Source organism: Poromitra crassiceps, assembly GCF_964638095.1.
Source record: "Poromitra crassiceps genome assembly, chromosome: 14".
NCBI classification, from domain to species: Eukaryota; Metazoa; Chordata; class Actinopteri; order Beryciformes; family Melamphaidae; genus Poromitra; species Poromitra crassiceps.
Genome location: NC_139633.1, coordinates 25,767,054 through 25,792,514, shown reverse-complemented (window position 1 = coordinate 25,792,514; position 25,461 = coordinate 25,767,054). Strand labels below are relative to the sequence as shown.

Genomic DNA, 25,461 nt, shown 5'->3' with positions numbered 1-25,461 from the left:
GATTCACTGATGTATCACCTTAGATCACTCAGGAGCACAACAGGGGGCAGTCATGCTCTGTTTTGTTGTGGGAAGCCACATAGCCTTCACCTCCCATGATGCTTTGGACACACATGCATATATGTTTGCAAGAATTACAAGTCTAAAGAAAAGAAAAGATAATGTATGTTTTTTTTTTATAATCCATAATCAGTACATTTCCAACATCAACACCCCCCCCCCCTACTCACATAAAAACACTTCCTATAAATGATCATGTGCACATTGTGCAGCAAGTTGAGAACAGCTGATGGACAGGGCAGGAGGACGGAGGGGGCTTGAAAAATGGTGGAGGTGAGACAGAACAGATGTGACAGTGGATTACAAGCCAGGAGGCAAAAGGTGGAGAAGCTGTGACTAAGGGAGAGGGAAGTGAGGAAGGGGGTGATGGGTAACAACATAGATATTATATTACTATAGATGGGTCACCGCAGGCTCCGTCAATTCTAACAAATGGTAGCAGCAAGTCTCCTAAATGGGCGTGGTCAACCATTGACTCAGACCTGCCGAAAGTGGGCGTGTGCGTGGGAAATCGTGGGCAAAACCCACGTGACAAAATGACAGGAAGTGAGTTGAAGTTAGGCCGTCTTGCTTGAATCGCATCGTCTTTGGTAACAAGAGAGGACAGGTGATGACTTGGCTGGGAGTGAGCACAAAGAGACACAAAACACAAGATTCAAAACTTCCATGATCCCTTTAAAATTCCAAAAATCTACCACTAGGAGGGGTTGGTGTGTATAATTGCTTTCTGTGTGCTCAGAGACAATATCATACAATACAATTTATGCATATTAAAGAGGATAATGTACACTTTCAGATAGTATAAATCATGTTATACTTGTTATACGTGTTATAGCCTACTTATCATGTTGTGGGTAATACAGAGAACAAAAATCACAATGTATTTGTCATTTCCTGTTGAAAAGATAGAAATACTTTTGTGAAGGAGGGGGAGGGGGAGTATGCTATGTTTCTAGTGCTTGATAATGGAAAATGAGGCTTGCGTTCCCAAGTACAGAAAGTCAAACACCAGATACATAATATCCGTATCTCTTATTTTGTCAACTTTCATTGGATGTTTTCAGGGAACAAATAAACAGTGGTTGTACAATGACAATATATTAAGCCTTAAAACATTGGAAATTATTTTTTCCGAATTCTGAATTGGTTGAATCTAATGCAAAGATCTGAGAGGATCCAAGTGACAGTGGGTGTTATAGAATGGAATTTGACCACTCCTCATCCGCTATATGATAATTACAACAGCTTATATAAACCAAATGAATTGAAACCAGGAGTCCAGGAAGTGTCTTATGAAAGTATATTTAAAGCCATAACATTCTCCTATAAACTGCATTATAGGAGAGACTGAATCTCAATGTACCATCTGATCAATGTACAGAGTCCAAATATTCAGTAATGACTGACAGTTGACATACGCTTTATACTGTAAGGGAGGAAAAGAGGGGGGAGAGGAATGGGATGATCTCTTGTAAATGTGTGTGCGTCGTGCAGTCTGACCGAGAGACTGTTATCAATTGTTATGGGACACGATGCACTGCCCAAGGTCTCAGCAAAAGAGAGAAGTCCTCTGCCACTGCGGTGAATCTATATGTGTGAGATGTCATGTCATGGTAACTCATAGCATTAATTATGCGTATGCAATTATTAGGCAACTATTAGCTTATTGATTAGGAAATGCCAATGGAACTTATATTTTCTACAACAGTGGGAAAAAGAAGCATGGGGAAGAACCAGAACCATCCAATGATGAATGTGTCTACATCTGGATTGATAAGGCTTGTTGGAATGCCTCAGCCTGACAGCACAGAGTGCCCCTAGTCAAGAATGAACTGAGCGCTTTTGCCAACAACTTCTATTATATGCCTTCCACATTCCTCTTCTTCATTGCTGTTATCTCAGTGTTGCCCTTGGGAGTTTAGTGTGGGTGAGCTAGGATTTGTCTCCATGCAGCTCTCCTCTCTCTCTCAGCTGTCACAGCCAGGTACCATGCAGCTCTCCTCTCTCTCTCAGCTGTCACAGCCAGGTACCATGCAGCTCTCCTCTCTCTCTCAGCTGTCACAGCCAGGTACCATGCAGCCCACTCTAGACTCTAGAGCACTTCACCATCACAGCGTTTCCAAGACAAAGAGCTCAAATAAGGGCCAGGCTAAGTCCGAGTAAGCAGCAAAGCTAAGGCGTTGTTCAGTGGTGTGTTAGCATGTTCTGCTGACGGAGGCCGGGTGGGAAACGCTTAAGCGAGATGGGCGGAGTACTGTCCAGGTAAAGAGATGGGCGTAGTACTGTCCAGGTAAAGAGATGGGCGGAGTACTGTCCAGGTAAAGAGATGGGCGTAGTACTGTCCAGGTAAAGAGATGGGCGGAGTACTGTCCAGGTAAAGAGATGGGCGGAGTACTGTCCAGGTAAAGAGATGGGCGTAGTACTGTCCAGGTAAAGAGATGGGCGGAGTACTGTCCAGGTAAAGAGATGGGCGGAGTACTGTCCAGGTAAAGAGATGGGCGTAGCACTGTCCAGGTAAAGTGGACTTTGCTTGCTGTTCTGTTCAACATCTAAAACTGTGCAATGGTGTTTACTTGATTGTCTTCTGGATGGTTTCTGTATCACTGCCTTGTGTGTGTGTGTGTGTGTGTGTGTGTGTGTGTGTGTGTGTGTGTGTGTGTGTGTGTGTGTGTGTGTGTGTGTGTGTGTGTGTGTGTGTGTTAGAGTGAGGTGTAGAGGGGCACCCAGAGAGCCTGACCACACATGCCAAACAGAGAGTGGTCACTCCTTCATTACAGCTGTCCAGACCAAAGGTAAGGGGTGTATTCTTCTGTTTCTCACATCTGTTTCTTCCACACACACACACACACACACACACACACACACACACACACACACACACACACACACACACACACACACACTAGTGTGCAATATGATCGGTGCAATATGATCGGTGCAATATGGACAGTGCGTTACTGATCTGGTATCTGACTCTTTACATGATAGAAAAACAGAAAAAATATTCAAGTAGTGCAGTCCACATGGACTGAAACAAGTTGTCTTTATTACATGTTGAACTAACTACTTTTAAGTTTTACGCAAATTATTTTTAAATTAACCACGCTTAGGTGACAATACACTTTGCCCACTGTGTTTTTGCACTAAATTTTATTTATTTAATTTAATTTACTTGTTTATTATTGTTTTGTTTGTTATGCAAATGGAGGCATGCAAACATAATTTTGTTGTACTACAATAAAATAACCCCCCCCCCCCCCCCCCCCCTCCGAGGAGATGTTGGTTCCTGCTCTTCCGGTGACGTCCCATGTCGAGCGAGGCTACGTCACCCCCCAGCAGGTGTACAACCTGCTGAACGCTGAGGCAGACCACCCTTACTACATTCTCATCCTGGACTGCCGCAGTACAGAGAGGTGGGTGGTCCAGGGTTCTCCAGAATCAGAATCAGAATCAGCTTTATTGGCCAAGTATGTACACATACAAGGAAATTGGTTCCGGTTCACTTAACTCTCAGGTGTGGAATATCCCAGAAGTATATATATATACCCTATATATATTTTTAGATGGTGGCATTTGTATGTTGTAGACAGTCACTTTAACTCCATATGGTTTAATTGCAATACTTTCTACACAGTTTTCAGCCATCAGATGACCCAAGAAAGGTGCAAGTTTTGTGTTAACATGTGTGTGTGTGTGTGTGTGTGTGTGTGTGTGTGTGTGTGTGTGTGTGTGTGTGCGTGCGTGCGTGTGTGCGTGCGTGTGTGCGTGTGTGTGTGCATATGGATGTTTGTGAATGTGTGTGTCAGGTACAAGCAGAACCACCTGGTCACAGCGCGGGCCTGTGTGACATAGTGATCCACCCACAGCTGGGCTGTCTGATCAGCTCTGCACAGCTGCAGGACTTTTCCACCATACTGCTGTACGTAGAGGGGCGATGCAGCCCAGGTCCACCCTCCACACTCAGCCTTCAGGAGGCACAGGAATACACACATTTTTCCACGGATTTCCAGGTTGTGAAAAATTGGCCCAATGTGGAAATGCCAAAAACTGCAGATCCTCGAATGGCCACTTGAGGCTGGCTGTAAAAGCGAGTAAATCCCCATTGACCCCCCCCCCCCCTCCCCCCATGTGCGTGAGACCCAGGATGATCTAAACCCCTGGTCTCATGAGAGCTGCGTGAGACCCAGGATGATCCATGTGCAACCGCGCTGGAAAGGGGGAGCTGCCGGGGCTGCAGCCCCCCCTGGTGGCGGCCTCAGCCCCTGCACCTTCCTGACGCAGCCCCCCCCAGCCCCCCCAGCAGCCCCACCCTCATTTGGCGAAACTTCAGTGACTGTCACAGGCATCTCTCTCTCTCTCTCTCTCTCTCTCTCTCCCCTCATTTCCCCGTGGGTGCTCTGCTCTGGGCTCTAGGCTATGCTGGGCGGGGTCGAGTCTCTTTACATTGATTTGATAGCAAACTCCTCCACCCGAGGCCCGCTGGCGGCCCCGGGTTACAAAACGAGTTGATCAAAACATAGCCCAATCTGATTGGCTGCATGAGTCAGTGCACTCTACCCTGCTGACGTGGTGAGTAAACACACTTGTGCATTGAGCGGTATCAGAGAGACAGACTGACACATGCTGACGCTGTTCATGTTCTTCTATGTTGCTGAGATGAGTGTGGTTTACAGCATGCTTCGGTCGCTTGTTCCTATTCTGTCGAACTGAAGTGGTGTGTGAAGTGTGTGTGTGTGTGTGTGTGTGTGTGTGTGTAGGTCGCTGTTAAATCTCCTATGGTGCGTTTGCGTCAGCTTTATCGCTTTATCGGGGGATGGGTTGGGCGACGGGCATGCGCAAGCATGGGCACGCACTGGCACAGACATAAATCGGCACCCCTGATTCCATTCAAGTTTTAAGACAATAAATTGTGCATTACAAGTGCCAACTTCACGCAGCATGCTCGCACAAGGCCGCGCCGCGCAGCGCACTTTGCGTGTGCTCGCACCTCGCACGTGCACGCGCACGCACCTCACACGTGCACGCGCAAAGTGCTCGGCGCAAGTCCGAGTATATGCTTCAGACCCCCTCGTGGGAGATAGCTTCCCGCGCGCCTGTCCATGTGCTGTCCATGTGATTGTTTGTGTCTTGTGTGTGTGTGTGTGTGTGTGTCTGTGTATTTGTGTGTGTGTGTGTGTGTGTGTGTGTGTGTGTGTGTGTGTGTGTTTCAGTGGGCAGTGTGTCTTAGCTGTCCATGTGATTTTTTTGTGTGTCTTGGTGTGTGTGTGTGTGTGTGTGTGTGTGTGTGTGTGTTTCAGTGGCCAGTGTGGCGGACAGGGCCGCCCCCCCTGCCCTCCAGCTCTGTCTCTTGCAGCTGAGTGCTTTGGGAATGAAGCCGGTCATCCTGCAGGGGGGCTTCTCGGCCTTCCACACCCTGTACCCCTTCCTCTGCACCCCACGCATGGTGCTGCTGGAGCCCGAGCGCCGCGCCCTCACCATCTACCCCTCAGAGATCCTGGAGGGAACTCTCTACCAGGGCTCGGCCCGCCAGGCCTCTGACTACCGCATCATCCAGAACCTACACATCACCCACGTGGTCAACGCCACCGCCGACTGCCCCGACGCTTTCCCCAACACGCTGCGCTACCTGAGGCTGCGCCTGAGCGACGACCACCAGCAGGACCTGCTGGAGACTCTGCCGTTGGCGTCCAGGTTCATCGGCGTGGCTCTGAGGGAGGATCCGGCCGGACGGACGCGTGCTGGTCCACCGTAGCCTGGGCCGGAGTCGCAGCTCGGCGCTAACGCTGGCCTTCCTCATGGAGCACCGGCGCTGGTCGCTGCTTCACGCCCTGCGCTGGCTGAAGGAGAGGAGGGCGTGCACCGCGCCCAACGTCAACTTCCTGCGCCAGCTGCTGACCTATGAGGAGCAGCTGTTTGGGCGCAGACTCACCTCCCTGGACGACATCCGCCTGTGAGGATGGGGATGGAAAGAGTGCATGATATCCTGTTGTGTTTTCTCTACAGTTAACATTGAGACGTGTCAAATAACATGATACTAAACAAAGGGAGGGTGGATCCAAGGAAGCCTTTGTAAAAGACTGGATAGGAAGAGGATACTTTGCCTACGTGTTTGGTATTTATCACTGATATAATCTTCACCGCACCCAAACCTCTATCTGTTTCCTGGGCTACACTAATTAGACAGATGTATGCTTTTCTGACTTCTGTATGACTTTTTATCATCTGAGACTGATCACTAGTTTGCTTGACTATTATATAGGCTATATAATAGAAAATGTACATTAATAAACTCTATTTAAATTTGATAACATAAAAGATTTTCCGGCTTCATTTTTATTCCATGAGACCATGATAATGCTGAGCAGCCATGTATCCTGTTTAACAGTATTTATGTAGAGGAGTAGTTCCAAACTGCATTGCGGCCGGCGGCTTGCATGTAGTGTTTACACACTACAGCTGGCTATTTACAACAAACTGTTGTCTCTCTCTCGCACGCACGCACACGCACACGCGCACACACACACACACACACACACGAGTGGCTAGTGAGTATATCATTGGCACATTCCACCCCTCATACACAAACACACACACACACACACGCACACGCACGCACACAAACACGCACACACACACACACACACACACACACACACACACAAGCCCCGCCCCGCCCCGTTCAACTCACCAGCATACAGCAGCAGGAATTCCCTCCCTCAGGTCACACTCTTTGGGAAGTTTGACTAGGAAGTTTCCGGAATGTGGCGGGATACGATGAGGACAGGGGGTGGAAAGTTGGGTTGTTGCGCCAACTTTGGACCTTTTAAAACTACACTTCAAATAGTCTTATATGGGGATATATACATTTGACCTATGTTACATTATAAAAGAAAAATAAACAAGGGGATGTGATTTCAGCCTAGAGATTTCAGTCCAACAACCCAGAAGAAAATGAGTGCATTTACATTTACAATACGTGGCACTGACCTGTAACGTTACAACAAGCTATAAAAGAAGGGCCGAATCCCTACTTTTAAAAAACCCCAAAATAAGCATGCATGGCTGACTCAACACTAGTGACTAGCACCTCCCCTCACAATCTACGAGAGCCTGCCCCAAAAAAGTATCTCTAGTAGTGGATGTGTGAGAGACTGCACGTATACCATTCAGCCTGGATGTTAGAAAAGCAGGCGGAACGGAACCACCAGATGGCGAGTAGTACGCTGCACTGAAGGACCCGGCGGACAGGACGAGAGAGACACCGCGTTTTTAGTCGGTACCGAGTCAGTTTTCAGGAGGACTAGGAGGACCGAGAGTTTAGAAGCGCGACTGAGACCGGCGGGCATATTAGGCTACCTCTCGGCGTCAAGATGCTCTCGTTTCGGTAAATATTGAATCCTGATAAATGCATGTCTACTTTATACTGGTGATGATGATCATGACATTCTGAGAAGTTCTGCCTTTCTTTTCTTTTGATGTTTCTTTCGGCAACAACAACAGCCATTCAATATTGCAAACTTGTGTCGCACACTGCAAGTTTCATTCAAGCTCTGCTAATAACTTGGCTAGCCTAATTTAGATAACATTTTGAATGATCTCCGAGTCGTTTCAGCAGCCGCAGAATGGGCTAGATATTATGGGAATATAAACAAAGACAAATATGGAGTCTAACGTACTGACGAATACAATTAGTAAAAGTGGAAAAAGCCGACGAGATTGAAATGAAACGAGAGCCTATACTAGTAGCGTTTAGGTTCCCCACGTCAACTGTGACATTCCAGTGGAGCGGGATGCTGCTGCTACTGTTTCTCATAGCTTCTCTACTGGCTTTGCTTCGACATTGCATTCATTCATTTTACGGCATATATTGGATGTATTGTTATTTTATAATAGTTTGTAAGAGTCACAATTGACAGTCAATAGCCTATTATAGCCTCTACTGTTATTTGAGGCGCTGGTATTCATTGTAGTCTGTTTTTAATGAGTGATTGCTTTTGCACTAATTACTGCGACTACGGGGTCCACAAGCTGGTAGAAAGTGAGTAATAACACGGGCTAGAATTGAATTCCCCCCCTGCTGGCGGTCCAGGGGGCTGCAGGTAAAGCCATTTCAGACTCCATGAGCTGCTGCAGTCTTCCCACGAGTTTCCTCGGCGGGGAGGGGCGAAGACGTGGCAGTCTTATCCATCCACATCCTCTCTGACTGTGGAACTTTCACTTGGAAGAGAACATATTTGCAGGCTATCACAGTATCAGTGATTTGCTCAAATGTACGGCAAAAGACGTGGGAGAGAGCTGCTGTACTACTTAGTTTAGTAGGCAATTTGCAGTAAAGTTGTCACAATTAATTCACTAATAAAAATAGCCAGCTTGGTCTTCCATAATACAAACAAATCACTGTAATAATTCCAGGAGGGATTCAACGTTATAGTGTTGGCATGTTTTAGACTAGAGTGATCTTGGTCATACTATTCCCATTGGAACTTATATCATTATTATAGCTAATTAAATGCTTGTTTGCCACCTGATGCCATTACATTTGACTGTCCTTTTTATTTACCACTGTAATCACTGGGCAAATCAAACCTGTTTAATGAATTAGACTTTTAATTAATGACCATCTTATCAAAGAGTATGGAGAACAGTCAGACTTGTTAATAAAAGTTAGCCAATCAATCAATCAATCAATCAATCAATCAATCAATCAATCAATTAATCAATCAATCAACTTTATTAATGGACACATAATCCATAGAAAAAAAACATACACACACATATAACAATTAAAAGATAGCACTCAGGAGCACAGTAGGATAAATAAAATGATTGTATGTCACATGGCCATGTAAAAAAAAAAAGCAATAATGATGATGATTTTCCCCATGGGCTCTTGAATGGGCTTCCAATGAAACATTTCAGTTGTCATCAAATAAAACATTAGTAAACAGATACAATGTTTACTAGATACAATGTGACATTGTATCTAGTAAACATTGTATCTGTTTAGGAGAGTATCTCAACATATCACATCGTGGGAGATTATACATTTAAAGATGGAGGATCCTCCTTGTGGGTGGCAGATTCAGGGTCAAGGCAGGACTCAGTGATGCTGCAAACTAAACCTCAAACCTCAGCTACTTTACAAGCTCCCATGTGTTTGATGACGGAGTACGAGTGGTGCAGAGTTGAACAGGTTCATTCCAAAACACTGTACAGTGTACATCATCCATTTAGGAAAGAATGATGCTCCTTTCCTATTTAAAAGCTAGATCTTTAAAAAAAAATAGAGCTAGTGAAGAATTGTGTTTGGTGACTGTCTCTCATAGAGATTGGATAGTTCGAGGTCGGCGGCAATTTTGATCCAATCAGAGAAAAGTTGACATTTTCTGGGAAATGGAAGGTCCGATCGCGATGCCTATATAGGACTATATTTTTTTTTCACCCCGAATCCAATGCTGCCATCCATGAGTCTTTACGAGTTAGGGATGCAGAGATACGTCCGCCCTGCCTGCAGGACTACAGGAGAGAGATAGAGGACAGCGGGTGTAACCGAGGTGAATCAGCGCGGATTCCTCGTGAGTCCCGAGTGGTAGCGAGTGGATTGGTTAAACTCACTCCCCAGTATAAAGGCATGTTAATCAGCTCCGACAAAAGGAGCTAGCTCTCTTGGCGCAGTGGTTAACATGTCGGACTCCCAAGCCGAAGGTCGGCGGTTCGTACCCACCCCTGGGCAAGCCCGTAACATGGGTTGCTGCAAGTACCACCTACACAACGCCGTTACACAGGGCCTTGGGTGTTTTAAGTCACTGACCAAACAATCTATTTCTGTGATTGCTGTCGGAATATCGAGCCATTTAACACTTATTTTAATGCAAAAATATCGCTGAATGTACCTTTAAGACGAGGCTATCTCTGTCTACATGGCATGCATGCCCAAACAGATTGCGGCCCGATTGTCTCAGAAGTAGAAAAGGTCAGGGAAAAGAACGTTTTCTTGCAGAACACTGTAGAACATTTCTACAACAAGTCTAAACAAAGTGTTTTGGCAGACTAAAATGTTTTAAGGGCAATCAGGAAGTGTCTTTGGAGTGTATAGACATATCACAACTATGCAAGTACTGTGCACACACACACCCTCAATGCCAGTCTTACTTTTATGAGTGTGAGGCACACATCTCATCTCACACCCTATTAACTAATCTTGACATTAAAACAGAACATTACCACAGTGACACTGTGGGTGGCACCCTGTCACGACGGTAATTATATGTTACGATGCAAATGCCGATCCAAGTGTCTGTCTATCATATTATGGCTTTTTGGACTGGATGATGGCATTACAAATTATGGAAAGAGCCAAAACTTAATAGGTATTATAATACACTGTAATGTGGCTGCCATTTCTCAAAATATATATTTGGTTTGAATTGAAATATAATTGAATTCAGTTTAATGTGACGTGAACGGTTAATTGTGTCCCTGCTGGTGACCCAAATAGAAATCCCATATGAAGCCGTTTATTTTATTTTCATTAAGTTTGGCCTGGTGGCAAAGTGAAGACCTGCCTGAGCCTGTTAGACGGCGTGCAGCAAGGCAGTGAGGCCAATGTGCCAGTGGCTGTGTAGGCACCCTTTAATGCATGAGCTTCACCTGGCTGGCATCACTAGTGTTTATGCATTCCTCCATCTGTATTTTACACCATATATCAAGTTCAATCAGATATCACACTGTTTTCATACCAGTCTATAGACAGATACCAATCTATAGACAGATTGTATTTGTGTCCTCAGAGTGCTCTCTTCTCCATCTGTAGAGAAATGGTTCATGCAGTATTTTTGAACATGAGAAGCTCATGTCAAAAGCTGGACACCACAGAAGAAACCAGGGCGTGATGATGTCATCTAGAGACACAACCTGGAGGTGCTTTGCTGTCAAAATTGGCCCCAAATCATATTTGAATATTCCCTCTAAACAAAACATATTAGTTTGAATATATTCAAATACTTTTTTATTTGATTTGATTTTTTTGCATGCGTGGCAAGGCAAACCAATACAACCAGAGAGCTTATATAACTACTTGGTATTTTTATTTGAACATATAAAAAAAAAACTCAACATAAACATTGTTTTTTTTTTCTTCATATTTGTTCAGTCAGTACTAATACAGTAGTAGCCTACACTTTTGTAATGTTTTTAAATAACCAGGCAAAACGAGGTGTTGCCCTCTTGGCCAGGTTTTTTACCTGGTTAAATGTAAAAATAAATACATTTGAATATTAATTTTCATATTCAAATATTCTTTTAATTTTTATATTCAAAGATATATTCGAATATAGAATATTCTTTGACAGCCCTAGTTGCTCACCGCTCGGTACAGTGCAAGCCTCAACAAGGCTTAGGCAGAGTTTTCAAGAAACCGTGAGAACATCCATTCCTTGTTCATTATCTTGCTAGTGTTGTATACATAATATCCAAAACCAAAATACAACATCCAGTGCTCATAGATGGCTCATCTCCACTGCATTTCTCTAACGCACCTGCTATTTCCAAATGCCGCTTCCAGGAGAGAGCTTTTCTTCTGACGTCAGTACACTGCTTCAGACCTGGGTTGTTTGATTAGGAAAATTCTGACACTGCTGCAATACATTTCCCCTCCACCTTACTGCAGAGATCATTGCTTTGGTGTTTCTATTGGAAGCGCACACACGTTTCATCACAGACGCGTGGCACAAAAGTTCAACTAGAATTTCTTCAGCCTCAGCTGTTTGCAAAATACAGCAAGTCATGTATATAATATATTGTCACACTGTAGAATAGAAAGCCAAAGTGGAACGTCACCTCCTGCTTCAGCACTGTACCAGAGATTTTCATCCGCCATTTATTTTCCCACAGACATTTAGTAAAATGCTTATAAAAATAGTTGTACTTGTTCAAACCAAACGGTTCGGATATATTTAGAAACAGGAGAGATCGCATAACATTTCACTCGGACCAAAACCTTTTAAAAAATCCGGGTTTAAAGAAAATATTCTTCCGATGTTTTTTTTTAAAGTTTTGGTCCGAGTGAAATATTCTATGGTCTCTCCCGATTCTAAATATAGCTGAACCGTTTTGGTTTGACCAAGTAAAACTGTTTTTTATAAGCATTTTACGAAACGTCTATGGGAAAATAAATTGCGGAAGAAAATCTCTGGTACAGTGCTGAAGCAGGAAGTGACGTTCACTTTGCCTCTCTATAGTGCTGCTACAGGTGTAATTGAGTAAAACTTTGGCTTACTGTGTGTGGATACATAAGAGATGTTGATGGAGCGTGTTGTCTAGTATCTAATCATCGTTTTTAAGTTTCTCGACTAATAGGGCTGTGTATTTGGAGTACAATGTACAAAGGTAATATATATCCGTTAATGACCTTTTCCTGGCCCAACCCTCCGATTTCCTGTCCTCTGTTTCACCTTCTCTACCTCTCATCAGTTCCAAATCCTCGTCTTTCTTCCCTGTGGCAACGCAAGCAGCTGTGTCAACCCCTTCTCATTCCATGTTGACTATATAGGCTTGGGCCCGTATCCAAAATGTCATATCGCTATGCAGTCCCGCCCAGATAGTCCATATTATTAAAGGTCCCAATTCGTGCAGCTGTAACCTCTTAAAAATGTGTGTCTCTGGTCCATAAAACATGATTCTGGATTAATTTGTCGAAAATATAGCAACCCCGTTTGTTGTGACGGAGTTGTCCCTTCCTCATCTCGTTGCGTCCCAAGAATGGTCTGTTTCTATAATATATTCAGAACTAACAGTTCTGAATCAGATTAGCGTCTGTGGACCAGCATGCTAGGTTGTGTCCACAACTAACGTTAGCAACGCTACGCTAAAGAGGACATCTCAAAATGCCTAGACTTACCGAATGCACCTCTGCAGTTGCTGGATCACGTACAGTTGGCATCGCTCCAGCTAGAAGTGTTAATTTTGTGGCTATAGACAAAATGGTGCAGGTAGCTTGTGTGAGAGAGACGCGCGCAGTATGCTTGAGGACCATCGTGACGTCCCGATACCCCGTCTGGGAAACAGAGCGTTAGGGGGTGTGGCTTGAAGGAGACTGCAGGGGGAAGCTGGATAGGGACAAATCCAACTGTGGCAGTTCTGAGCTTGTGACCACTCATTACAGGGAGGGATGACAGCAGTATATATGCATTTACAAGTAAAAACAGCTTTTGCACGGAATGGGACCTTTAATTATTTGGTTATTATTAATGATAAAGATATTATAAAGTGCTATATTTGATGGAGTTGATTGAGTTTATTATTACCACTGAAATACAGTATATAGGTTATGAGCCAAATTTATTTGTTTATCTAGCAGGTGACATCAAATGGTAAATGCAAGCGTTTATTTTATTTTATTTGTTTTTAATTAATAAGCTAAATCCATCAAAGCAGAATGCCTTATTGGTCAGAAAATGTACGCTAGGCTGTGTTCCGTGGTCTATGGACAATACACACAGCTCATTGGCTGTTTGTGTCACTTAATTGTAATCACCCTGTTAATTGATTATAATCACCTGTTATTTTCCTACCAATCTATCAATACAGTCGCAGAAGGATTTAGCGTTGTTCTAGCGACGCCAAGGGACATGACAAATAGTCAACATAGGGAGAGTTGGCGATGAGAACGGGTTGGCTGTGTTTGTCCACACATGTCCCCCTGCTACTGCCCAAATACACATGCATACATGATCCTGGACATGTGGACACAAACATGACATTTACATATCTCTTCCTGTCAGTCTGTCTGTCTCTCTTCATCCTGCTCTCTGTATGGCTAGAGAACAAGGTCAGAGCAGAGACGCTCACAAGTCATTTTCTGCAAGTCCAAGTCAGGTCTCAAAAGTCTTTAAGCTAGAGTCCAAGTCAAGTCTTTGGTCACAAGTCCAAGTCAAGTCTCAAGTCTCTTATGGATGAGCGTTCTATCATCTGCTGGATGCCGTCTGGTCTGCTTGGAACACCGTATAGCTAAGACTAAGGAAGTCAAAGCAAACCTTTATCTACATTTATTAGCATACAGTATCAGCATTGATTAGATGACATTATGTGCAACACCATCGGAATTCTTTCTACACTTGTTCTAGAGGACAGAAAGGGTGCTCTAACAGGTCGAGAGTGTGCAAAATGTACAGGTCAAAGGTCAATTTTTGTTTGTTCCTTCATTACCAATCTCCTCATCATAGGGTCCAACATTTAATTCCTACTCAGTATTTTAACCCTTTAAATGCCAGTTTGTTTACTTTATGGCACTGTTTTTTTTATAGTGTAAAAAGCACAAAAAGTGAATTATTTTCCATCCCATGAATGCAAAATGAATAGTAGAAATGTCCTTAATGGCAAAAATAAATAAATAAAGATTGTTCACGAGTCCCAAATCCCAAGTCCGAGTCGAGTCTCAAGTCCTTTGAGGACGAGTCTCAAGTGGTCAAGTCTCAAGTGACTGTGTGTGTGACTCAAGTGGTCAAGTCTCAAGTGACTGTGTGTGCGACTCAAGTCACAAGTCACCCACCTCTGCCTCAGAGGCCAGCTGCCTTGCCTGCAGCAGTGATGCTGTGTGCCAGCTCCAGAGGCAGACAGGACACCGTGGTAGCAACCAGCAACCACGCAGTTATATTTGGCCTTGTGTGGTGGCTGGTGGGTGGGAGGCTGGTCCTAAAAGGATTAAGGAAATCCTCTAAGTTAGGTCACTTTCACCAGTTGAAGGCCACTATCACACTACAGTATTATTATCAGTCGTCTCTCATGACAGTCCATCTATCTCTCTCTCTCTCTCTCTCTCTCTCTCTCTCTCTCTCTCTCTTTCTGTTTCTCTGTGTCTGTTTCAGACACATGTATCCATACCTTTTTGGTCTTTAGCTGCCTCCGTAGCTTTCCATTTCCATTTTAGGCTTTTACAGCTGGCGCTCTTTTGCCGAGAGACTTACCGGTATATTGGGTACACCGATAGATTTCAAAAATCCAACTCAAATCCCACCTTTTCAAGTAAGCCTACAATGTCTGACTTCTGCCTCCACCCTCCTTTTTCATTTTGTACAGCCCATATTTGTTTTAGTTCTGTGTCTGTACGTTTTATGTTATATTATATGTAAAGCGTCTTTGAGTAATTAGAAAAGCGCTATATAAGTCATATGTATTATTATTATTTCTAGAATAAGCTTCAATTCCTAAGTAAACCAAAAGTGCACGCAAACAAACTTAAGTTCGAAATTTTTGCTGCAAATGTCGCGGCCTTAATGTCTTTAGTCCCCATTTCTGTGACTATTGAATGACCAGGTAAGAGTGAGTGCTCGGAAAAGATAACCCGTAGAACAATAGACCCTTTTCACAGGGGCCATTTTGTGCTGAAAAGGCAGGGTAAACACAGGTGCAAGCAAAACACTAATGAGGGTTTCCAAATTCCAATCGTGCAAGTTGGAAACCCTCATTAGTGTTTTGCTTGCACCTGTGTTTACCCTGCCTTTTCGACACAAAATGGGCCCCGTGAGAAGGGTCTATTTAGCAAATCACTTCACAGTGTTGTACGCACGCATTGCATATGAACAGCCACTAGAGGCAGAGTTGGAGGGGAACAACACAGGAGAATTTGGCGAGGTTGAGGTCGAGTAGGGGGGGGCTGTGGGGTTCTGGGTGAGTTTGAGGGGGGGGGGGGTGCTCGTGTGTTTTGTGAGGAGCAGAAAAGGGCAGCAGTAGTCCAGATAGGAGATGGCTAAAGCTGGAACAATGTTCATGTCTTAGTCCCTGGAGAGGAAAGGTCCGTTTCTGCAGAGTTACACACACTGTGGGTAGGAGTCACCATGTCACCAGTCACCATGGTCTGAGTTTGACCTGATCTGACAGTCAGTTGTCTGGAGTTGCACACACTGTGGGTAGGAGTTAGCCTGGGTAAACCCAGCCTCCACGTGACCTCTAGTCTAGATAGAGGTCACATGGAGGCTGGGTTTACCCAGGCTAGGTAGGAGTCGCCATGTTCTGAGTTTGATGTGGTGGCCTGGCCTCACATCCAGCTGGAGATGTAAGTGAGGCAGGCAGAGATAGCGTACCTCAATCTGGATATCAGCAAAAACGACAGTTGTCATTGGCATAGCAGTGATAGGAGACGTTGAGAAGATGTTATGCTCGGGCCAAGTTTTCTAGTGTAGAGAGAGAAGAGGAGGAGGAACTCAGCACTTACCCAGCCGGGGGGGGACCTCAGTGAAGAGAGTGCACCGTGAAGATATTAAGAGTTCATTTCCACAGTAATGGATAAGCATGGAACGACCGGTGGGAGCAAAAGCATGAGAGGTTTGGTGGTTGAAGGTGTCAAAGGCAGCAAGGTGTGGAGGATGATGATTGAACAGAGAGAAGCTCTAGCAGAGTGGAGTGCTTCAGTGAAAGCACAATCTGAGTAGAATGGGCCATCCTTCTTTAAGCTTCTAATCACTGTGTATTTCAACTTGCCTTGAAAGACATCTCTCTCCTCAGCTTAACAAATTGGCAGACTGAGAAGGACATATTGACTGACCGGCCTTTCTCATCTCCAGTGAGGCACACAGGCAGCAGAACAACACTATAGTTACATTGTCAATGCAGGCTGTATTGACAACGCAGGTTCCATGAACTGAATTCTGAGAAACACTCTGATGACATTATGTATTCAGTATTCAAGTTTGCTGTGATGCATCAGGGAGTGTGTACCAACAACCAGTGTTGGGCAAGTTACTTTCAAAATGTAATATACTACATACTAGTTACTTTCATTTGAAAGTAAAAAGTGACTTATTCACTACTTTTGTTATTGTCATCTGTAGTGGTTATTTGCATAAAAACACACAATTGGATTAGGAAATGATTGTATCTTTATTTAAACATGTGCTTTGATAAAAATAAAAATAAAGAGTAACCTAATTTGTAACTTGTGTTACCTGACATAGTAACTGGTGTAATATTACTGAAATCTTATCGGTAATTCGTTATATTACTGAGTTACTGGTAAAAGTAATATATTTACATGTAATATGTTACTTTTGTAATGAGTTACCCCCAACACTACCAACAACTGACTCTTTTTCCTCCTTCAGCATGGAGCTACAGTGTTGGTGTTTCCTCTTGCTGTGCAGCCTGCAGCAGTCTCTGTCAGTTGACAGCTTCTTCACTTCCATAGGTAAGACTAGGGGTGTCAAAAGTATCAATAGTATTGATAAAAGTCAATACTAAAAATTTGAAACTGATACAATACTAATTTGCAACAGGTATCGATAGTATCGATAAGTATATCAATACTAAAAACTTGAAACGGATACAACTCTCGTTTGCAACAGTATCAATATCAGCACTGCTTTCTCTTAATGAAAAATCAAACATACTACTGATTTCTCCCTCCCTGTCATTGGTGGGTATCTGTTGCTTCAACAAGCTCAAAGTGTTCTGATAGGCTGATGACTAGAGCAGGGGTAATCTGCTGTGTTATGATAGGCTGATGACTAGAGCAGGTTTAATCTGCTGTGTAAGGTCTATATATATTATTAATTATTTGGTTATTATTATTAATGAAACATAGTTTTCTCATGCAATAAATTATCTGTTTTATGTTGACCCCATTTATTCTTTTTCACACTTTTTACTTTTTAACACACTTACCTGCAGAAGCTCAGGTCCTCATTCCACAGAGTACCACAGGGATGATGTATTTTTGTAGGCTTACCCAGAAGTCCCTGCACTTCCTGGTTCTTAATACGTGTAAAATTCAACAACGGGAGTTTTGTATGGAAATGTCGGATAAATGCACGAAATAAGGTCTGTGGTTAACAAAAGTTTATGAAACCGCAAAGTTTGTGTTCAGCAAGATAATCTGCACATTTCTACACTTCGAAAGTCATAAAAGTGGTCCTCATTTGTGAAGATTATCTTGCTGAACACAATCTTAGCTGTTTCCTAAACTTTTCTTAACCACAGACCTTATTTCAAGCATGTAACCAAAATCCCCATACAAAAATCCCATTGACTTTTACACGCGAGAGGCGGAAGTGCTAACATCCCGGTCTTCCGGACTCATTCCTGCGGTACTCTCTAGGAATAACAATGTCCTGTAGGACCAAAGTAGCAATGATGTTTTGTTTGTGATGCGCCCCCCCTCAGGCCACATGACAGATCTGCTCTACACAGAAAAGGACCTAGTCACATCTTTAAAGGACTACATCAGAGCAGAGGAGAGCAAGCTGGAGCAGCTCAAACGGTACGTGTCTGAACACACACACACACACACACACACACACACACACACACACACACGTACACAAGCATACACTACACACAGACGCTACGCTACTCACGATTTCCTCTATAGACTCTTTTCACGGGGGCCATTTTGTCTCGAAAATGCAGGGTAAACACAGAGGCCATTTACACCCTGTCACATGCGTTTTCTGTGATCAGATTGCAATCAGATAGTGCTTGACTGCTTGAAAGTACAGGTGTAAACGCCCCCAAGAAGATACATTGAAAGCGGATTGCAATCTGATCGGCCAAACCACCTCCGGAGGGCCGCATTGTCAGGGACACTAAACCCTTCAAATGAAGCACTGTGACTAACTCTGTATCCTCCTCAGTGTAACTGTAACTAACTCTGTATCCTCCTCAGTGTAACTGTAACTAACTCTGTATCCTCCTCAGTGTAACTGTAACTAACTCTGTATCCTCCTCAGTGTAACTGTAACTAACTCTGCATCCTCCTCAGTGTAACTGTAACTAACTCTGTATCCTCCTCAGTGTAACTGTAACTAACTCTGTATCCTCCTCAGTGTAACTGTAACTAACTCTGTATCCTCCTCAGTGTAACTGTAACTAACTGCATCCTCCTCAGTGTAACTGTAACTAACTCTGTATCCTCCTCAGTGTAACTGTAACTAACTCTGTATCCTCCTCAGTGTAACTGTAACTAACTCTGCATCCTCCTCAGTGTAACTGTAACTAACTCTGCATCCTCCTCAGTGTAACTGTAACTAACTCTGCATCCTCCTCAGTGTAACTGTAACTAACTCTGATCCTCCTCAGTGTAACTGTAACTAACTCTGTATCCTCCTCAGTGTAACTGTAACTAACTCTGCATCCTCCTCAGTGTAACTGTAACTAACTCTGTATCCTCCTCAGTGTAACTGTAACTAACTCTGTATCCTCCTCAGTGTAACTGTAACTAACTGTATCCTCCTCAGTGTAACTGTAACTAACTCTGTATCCTCCTCAGTGTAACTGTAACTAACTCTGTATCCTCCTCAGTGTAACTGTAACTAACTCTGCATCCTCCTCAGTGTAACTGTAACTAACTCTGCATCCTCCTCAGTGTAACTGTAACTAACTCTGCATCCTCCTCAGTGTAACTGTAACTAACTCTGTATCCTCCTCAGTGTAACTGTAACTAACTCTGCATCCTCCTCAGTGTAACTGTAACTAACTCTGTATCCTCCTCAGTGTAACTGTAACTAACTCTGCATCCTCCTCAGTGTAACTGTAACTAACTCTGCATCCTCCTCAGTGTAACTGTAACTAACTCTGTATCCTCCTCAGTGTAACTGTAACTAACTCTGCATCCTCCTCAGTGTAACTGTAACTAACTCTGCATCCTCCTCAGTGTAACTGTAACTAACTCTGTATCCTCCTCAGTGTAACTGTAACTAACTCTGCATCCTCCTCAGTGTAACTGTAACTAACTCTGCATCCTCCTCAGTGTAACTGTAACTAACTCTGTATCCTCCTCAGTGTAACTGTAACTAACTCTGTATCCTCCTCAGTGTAACTGTAACTAACTCTGTATCCTCCTCAGTGTAACTGTAACTAACTCTGTATCCTCCTCAGTGTAACTGTAACTAACTCTGCATCCTCCTCAGTGTAACTGTAACTAACTCTGTATCCTCCTACCTTGTAACTAACTCTGTATCCTCCTCAGTGTAACTGTAACTAACTATCCTCCTCAGTGTAACTGTAACTAACTCTGCATCCTCCTCAGTGTAACTGTAACTAACTCTGCATCCTCCTCAGTGTAACTGTAACTAACTGTATCCTCCTCAGTGTAACTGTAACTAACTCTGCATCCTCCTCAGTGTAACTGTAACTAACTCTGCATCCTCCTCAGTGTAACTGTAACTAACTCTGTATCCTCCTCAGTGTAACTGTAACTAACTCTGCATCCTCCTCAGTGTAACTGTAAATAACTCTGTATCCTCCTACCTTGTAACTAACTCTGTATCCTCCTCAGTGTAACTGTGTAACTAACTGTATCCTCCTCAGTGTAACTGTAACTAACTCTGTATCCTCCTCCCTTGTGTTAGGTGGGCTGATAAGATGGACTCTCTGTCAGTCATAGCCACGCAGGACCCCGAGGGCTTCGTGGGGCATCCTGTCAATGCCTTCAAGCTGATGAAGAGGCTCAACACAGAGTGGGCAGACCTGGAGAGCCTCGTGCTCAAGGACACCGCTGATGGTGAGGATCCAGTCCAAAGCAGACCTGGGGCAAATTCACCTGATGCTGCCAGATGGTCTGTTACACTGAACCATCTGGGACCAGAGCATGTGAGCGGAGTGGAGCGGTGATAATTACCGCTCCTCGCTCCCGGAGCAGCCCTTTCCACCCGCTCCAGGGCTCACGGCCACGGCCGCTCCCGACCGCTCCTCTCCAGACCGCTCCCCGCTCCATACAGATTTCACCCGCTCGCACTCACCCCTCCGCTCCGCTCAAAAGAATCAAAAAGATAAAAAGGCCAGGGTGTTTTAATTTGCGTTTAAATGCCTGGGCAATGGGCATTGCTCACTACAAATAACATGAGCTCAGCAGAGTCGGCTGCATGTTCGTTTCTCTTCCTTCTCGTCTCGCAGCAGCTGGCAAGAAAATAGTGGGCGTGCACATGGCCACGCACCGATGCATTCTGGTTCGAACATGTTGTGATCGAAACTGGAGTGGGACTGAGCGGGTGATCGGTACCGCTCCAACTTTCGCTCCGGTACCGCTTTGGTCCCCACTCACCGCTCAAGCCAAAATCCCCCCGCTCCGCTCACATGCTCTGTCTGCGACGGCGTCTTTTTGAAACCGTTTTGAAAAGGGGCAGACACATCCAAAAAATACCTGACGGGTGATTGGATGAACCATCTGTCTATCCCCGTTTATCATGGGCTCGTGTCTCGCTGCTGTCACACCTAAATCCCGCCCATAGCGGCTTCTGGATGCCGATTGGTCCGTCCAACTGCTTGGACGGAGTTAAACCAATAGCTACTTTTGATTACTCAATAGCTACAGTAGTTGGAACACGGCAAGATGGATTTCTCGCATGATCGTGATCAGTGGGCGAGCCCACCCCCTTCCCTCTGAGGATGCGGAAGTTAATTGAAAAGCTGTAGTTCCTCGAATGGCCACTAGGCGTCGGGGGCAGTAGGTATTCCCCCCATGTTAAAATGCCCGACTTTGTAACATGATTACAAACATCTTTCCAGTGAGGGGCAAAACACGGTTTTGCTCTATATAGCTAATTTCACCTTTTCATAACACCTGTAGGAGGGTACATTTTTATATAACTCGCCTGTTTGGAGTAAAATAGATGATAGAAAAGGGGGTGATTGACACATCGCCTGTCCAGTGATCACGCAGCTTGCCGATCACAGACCAACAGCAGTGCGTAAGCACTCAACCCATTCCCTCCCACTCTGCTGACGAAAAATCTAGATGGTGACACCCACCGTTTGAACTCTTGCCAGGAAAACGAAATTTAATTGGATAGATACGTCCATATTATTTATGTCTATGATTGTGATCTCGCTGCCTCACAAGGTTAGGGGCAAATTAGTCTCGCTTGCCAGACTTCCCTCCCTTCCGGGAGAGAAAGAAAGAAGTCATCATGGCAGTATTGGGTTTGCCACATAGGAGTGGTACAGTTAGTGCCACACAGTTTACACATTCATATGAAAGTATGATTTTCAATTTAGTAAACATTTCTGTGACTGACAACTTGCTTGACACTATCAGAATTGTCCTGATGATTTGGTAATCTAAGGAGATGAAAACAAACACAAGAAGGATTCTCCATCTCCAATAATGTTTGACTCAGGTCTGGCCCAAAATGTCCTTTCCTTGATTCATCTTACAGCTGATTCATCAGTGGAACAGGTGGACACTGTTGTGTGGAAACCTTTGCCAATTCTGCACTTACACTTTGGCAGGCTGCAGCAGATGCTTATAAAAGGATGACACCTTTTTAAGCTTTACTCATCCAGGGAAAGTTGTCTGAATACGCATGCTCTTTTCAAATAATTATCTGCTGCACATCAATACCATCCTACATATTCCCAACTAATTAGTCAACTTAATAATTGAACCAGATGTGCAATTAGTCCAGTTGTGTCCTTGGCTCTTTATAGTTCTTCTGTCACTCAAGATTGAAGTCACTCCAACCAGTCTCACTGACTGTTAAGAGTAGATAGTATTGACTGCCTACTAGTCTTTTTGTTATGCATACCATATGCATCTCAAGCATCCACATGTTTATCTGTCCTGTCCTGTTTGTCTCTCTCAGTCTTCATTTCCAACCTGACCATCCAGAGACAGCACTTCCCCACAGACGAGGACCAGACGGGGGCAGCCAAGGCTCTCCTCCGGTTGCAGGACACTTACAGACTGGACGCCAACACCATCTCCACTGGCAACCTGCCAGGTGAGGACCCCGCAAGCACTGCATTTCACCACCTCTGCCTGATGGGAAATGTATATCTCCAGCATTGTTGTTATTTGTTTCAGGAAGGAAGGCAATAACTGACTCCATGTTTTACTTTGATGCCCTCTGAAATGAAACACTGGTTCTTGGACATGTTTAATGGGATTCGCTGCCATGAAAGTTGCTTCTTGCATAGTTGACCATGTGTGCTTTCAGTTACATTATCAATCATTGAAAACCTAAAATTGCAAGGTTTTCGTGAAACGGCAGTAGTACAGTATGTCTGTTACATACGGCTATGGTATGGCTATTTACATTACAAAGGGAATATTTTTTGATAACAGAATTTTTTCATGACTGAAGGGATGAGAGATAATTGACATCCTCTTCCACGATTCTTCATTGCATTAAGCGTCAGTTTCTTTGACAGCCAACTTAGATTATAATTTCACTGATGGATTAATATCTTTTTCTATTTTGTTCTATTATTTTCTATCCTATTCTGTTCCGTTATATTCTCCTGTATTCTCTGCGTACTAGGAGTGACATTCAAGAGTACCATGACCGTGGAGGACTGTTACGAGCTGGGGAAGATAGCGTACTCGGAGGTGGACTACTACCACACAGAGCTGTGGATGGCCCAGGCGCTGCGGCAGCTGGACCAGGGAGAGGAGTCCTCCATAGACAAGGTGACGGTGCTGGACTACCTCAGCTACGCCATCTACCAGCAGGGGGACCTAGAACGAGCGCTGGAATTCACCAAGAGGCTGCTTGCACTGGGTGAGCCCCTGCCCCTCCACACTACAAGGACCTGAGCAAAGAAGCACTTTGAATTGTCTTTCCTATAGAGCAGTGATTCCCAACCTGTGGGCCGCGGCCCCCTGGTGGGCCGCGAAGGTATTGCAAGTGGGCCGCCAAATCATTTCCAAAAAAGTATGATTTTTTGAAGAAAAAAAAAAGATTTTTTTTTTTTTTTTTTTTTAAAGATTTTGAAAAATCATACTTGAAAAAGTATGATTTTTGTTTCTTTGATGTTATTGCTTTTGCTTGAATTGAAGTTTCATCTTTACATCATCTTTATATTGGGTTTGTGTTTATTTGTAACCCTATCGATTTAATGGGCTTTCTTCTGATATTTGGATTTTGTTTGGATCTGATATTGGATGTCAAATTGTTATGAGAATGCATTTTTCCATTGTTGAAGGATACCGTTATTTATTAATCATTTGTTAATTAGCCTGTTACAGACAGCCCCTTGCTTGTCATTTCTGACATCTGTGTGGTGCTGATGGACAGCTCCTTGAATGATTGGTGTGTGTGTGTGTGTGTGTGTGTGTGTGTGTGTGTGTGTGTGTGTGTGTCTGTGTGTGTGTGCGTGTGTGTATGTGTGTGTGTGTGTGTGGACAGCTCCTTGAAAACTGTAATACTGAAGGTGTTACAACATGTTACAGGTGCTGTGTTAGTGACTGTGGAGCTTCCAACATGTTTCTCCTGTATTCAGTTCAGTCCTTTATGTTCAATTTTCAATAAAAAAGTGCTCTGAGAACGCATTATATGGCCTTTGTATTTATGGGGTCGGAGGTGGGCCGCGAACATTTTTGAGACATAAAAGTGGGCCCTGAGTTGGAAAAGGTTGGGAACCACTGCTATAGAGAGCTAAAGTGAAACGTCACTTCCTGCTCTATATAGTGTATATATGTATTATATAGTATATATATATATATATATATATATATATATATAGTGTATATATGTATTATATAGTATGGTGTTCTCCCTTCCTCCCGTTTCAGACCCAGAGCACCAGCGCGCCAAGGGCAACCTGAAGTACTTTGAGTTCCAGCTGGAGAAGCTGAGGAAGGCAGAAGAGGCGATGCCTCCAGATGAGAAGCAGCGAGAGAAGAGAGAAACGAAGAAGAGCTTCAAGGAGCCCGTCCCCGAGAGGAAGAAGTACGAGATGCTTTGTCGAGGGGAAGGCATCAAAATGGTAAGATGCACATTCAGATACACAGAAACACAAGTGCACAAGATACCTCACTTGGAGCTCCTCCTTCCCTCTCCGTATTTCTTATTTATTTGTTTGTTTGTTTGTTCATTTATTTATTTATTTATTTATTTATTTATTTATTTATTTATTTACTTATTTATTTATTTCAAAGTGCAATGTCATTACAATCCACAGGCAATACAAACGGATATACAAGTAATAAGAGAAAAGAAATATGGTACTTTTTCAACACCAAGAATACAATTTTAAAAATGCAGCAAGAAAGTAACTAAAAGTATATTCTCTTTGCCTTATTATCTTTTAGCATGACTCATAGTCTATTTCGTTTCATTTTCAAGGGATAAGCATGAGAAAATGAGACATAACATAGCTATATACATCCAGAGAGAGAGAGAGGTAACGGGTAGTCTCTTAGAACAGACGAGTTGGCTTCCGCAATTTTCAAATGCTCTCGCCATACCGTCTGTACGTCAGACCCCCAGAACATGCACAAGGAAGTAGTGAAAAAAACCTTCAGACCGGAAGGAAGTTCGACGGAATCTGACCAATCACGACACGCGTGTCCACGAAAAATATGTTCCCCCCGGAAACTTAAACCGATGCAGGTTGCTAATGCTAGCAGTGCTTTAGAATTACCATGGAAGCTACGCCGACGAAACCGGTGAAATAAGACCCTGATAGACG

General features: G+C 43.8%; 1 protein-coding gene and 1 pseudogene across 3 annotated transcripts in view; both read left to right on the top strand.

Moving 5' to 3' along the window:
• Positions 1–324: 324 nt before the first annotated feature.
• Positions 325–6,014, top strand: LOC310789097 (putative rhodanese domain-containing dual specificity protein phosphatase; annotated as a pseudogene). Its single transcript has 4 exons — positions 325–333; positions 3,337–3,473; positions 3,867–4,005; positions 5,358–6,014. The product of its transcript is annotated as a putative rhodanese domain-containing dual specificity protein phosphatase (transcript).
• Positions 6,015–7,245: 1,231 nt separating this feature from the next.
• p4ha1b (prolyl 4-hydroxylase, alpha polypeptide I b) overlaps positions 7,246–25,461 on the top strand; it is a 33,119-nt gene continuing 14,903 nt past the window's right edge. For both annotated transcript variants that reach the window (XM_083650492.1, XM_083650491.1), the window contains exons 1-7: positions 7,246–7,444; positions 17,157–17,239; positions 18,214–18,310; positions 20,400–20,551; positions 22,632–22,769; positions 23,310–23,549; positions 24,563–24,756. In XM_083650492.1, coding sequence (XP_083506618.1) covers positions 7,431–7,444; positions 17,157–17,239; positions 18,214–18,310; positions 20,400–20,551; positions 22,632–22,769; positions 23,310–23,549; positions 24,563–24,756 — 918 coding nt within the window. In that variant the 5' untranslated portion in view covers positions 7,246–7,430. The remainder of the gene's footprint in view (positions 7,445–17,156; positions 17,240–18,213; positions 18,311–20,399; positions 20,552–22,631; positions 22,770–23,309; positions 23,550–24,562; positions 24,757–25,461) is intronic.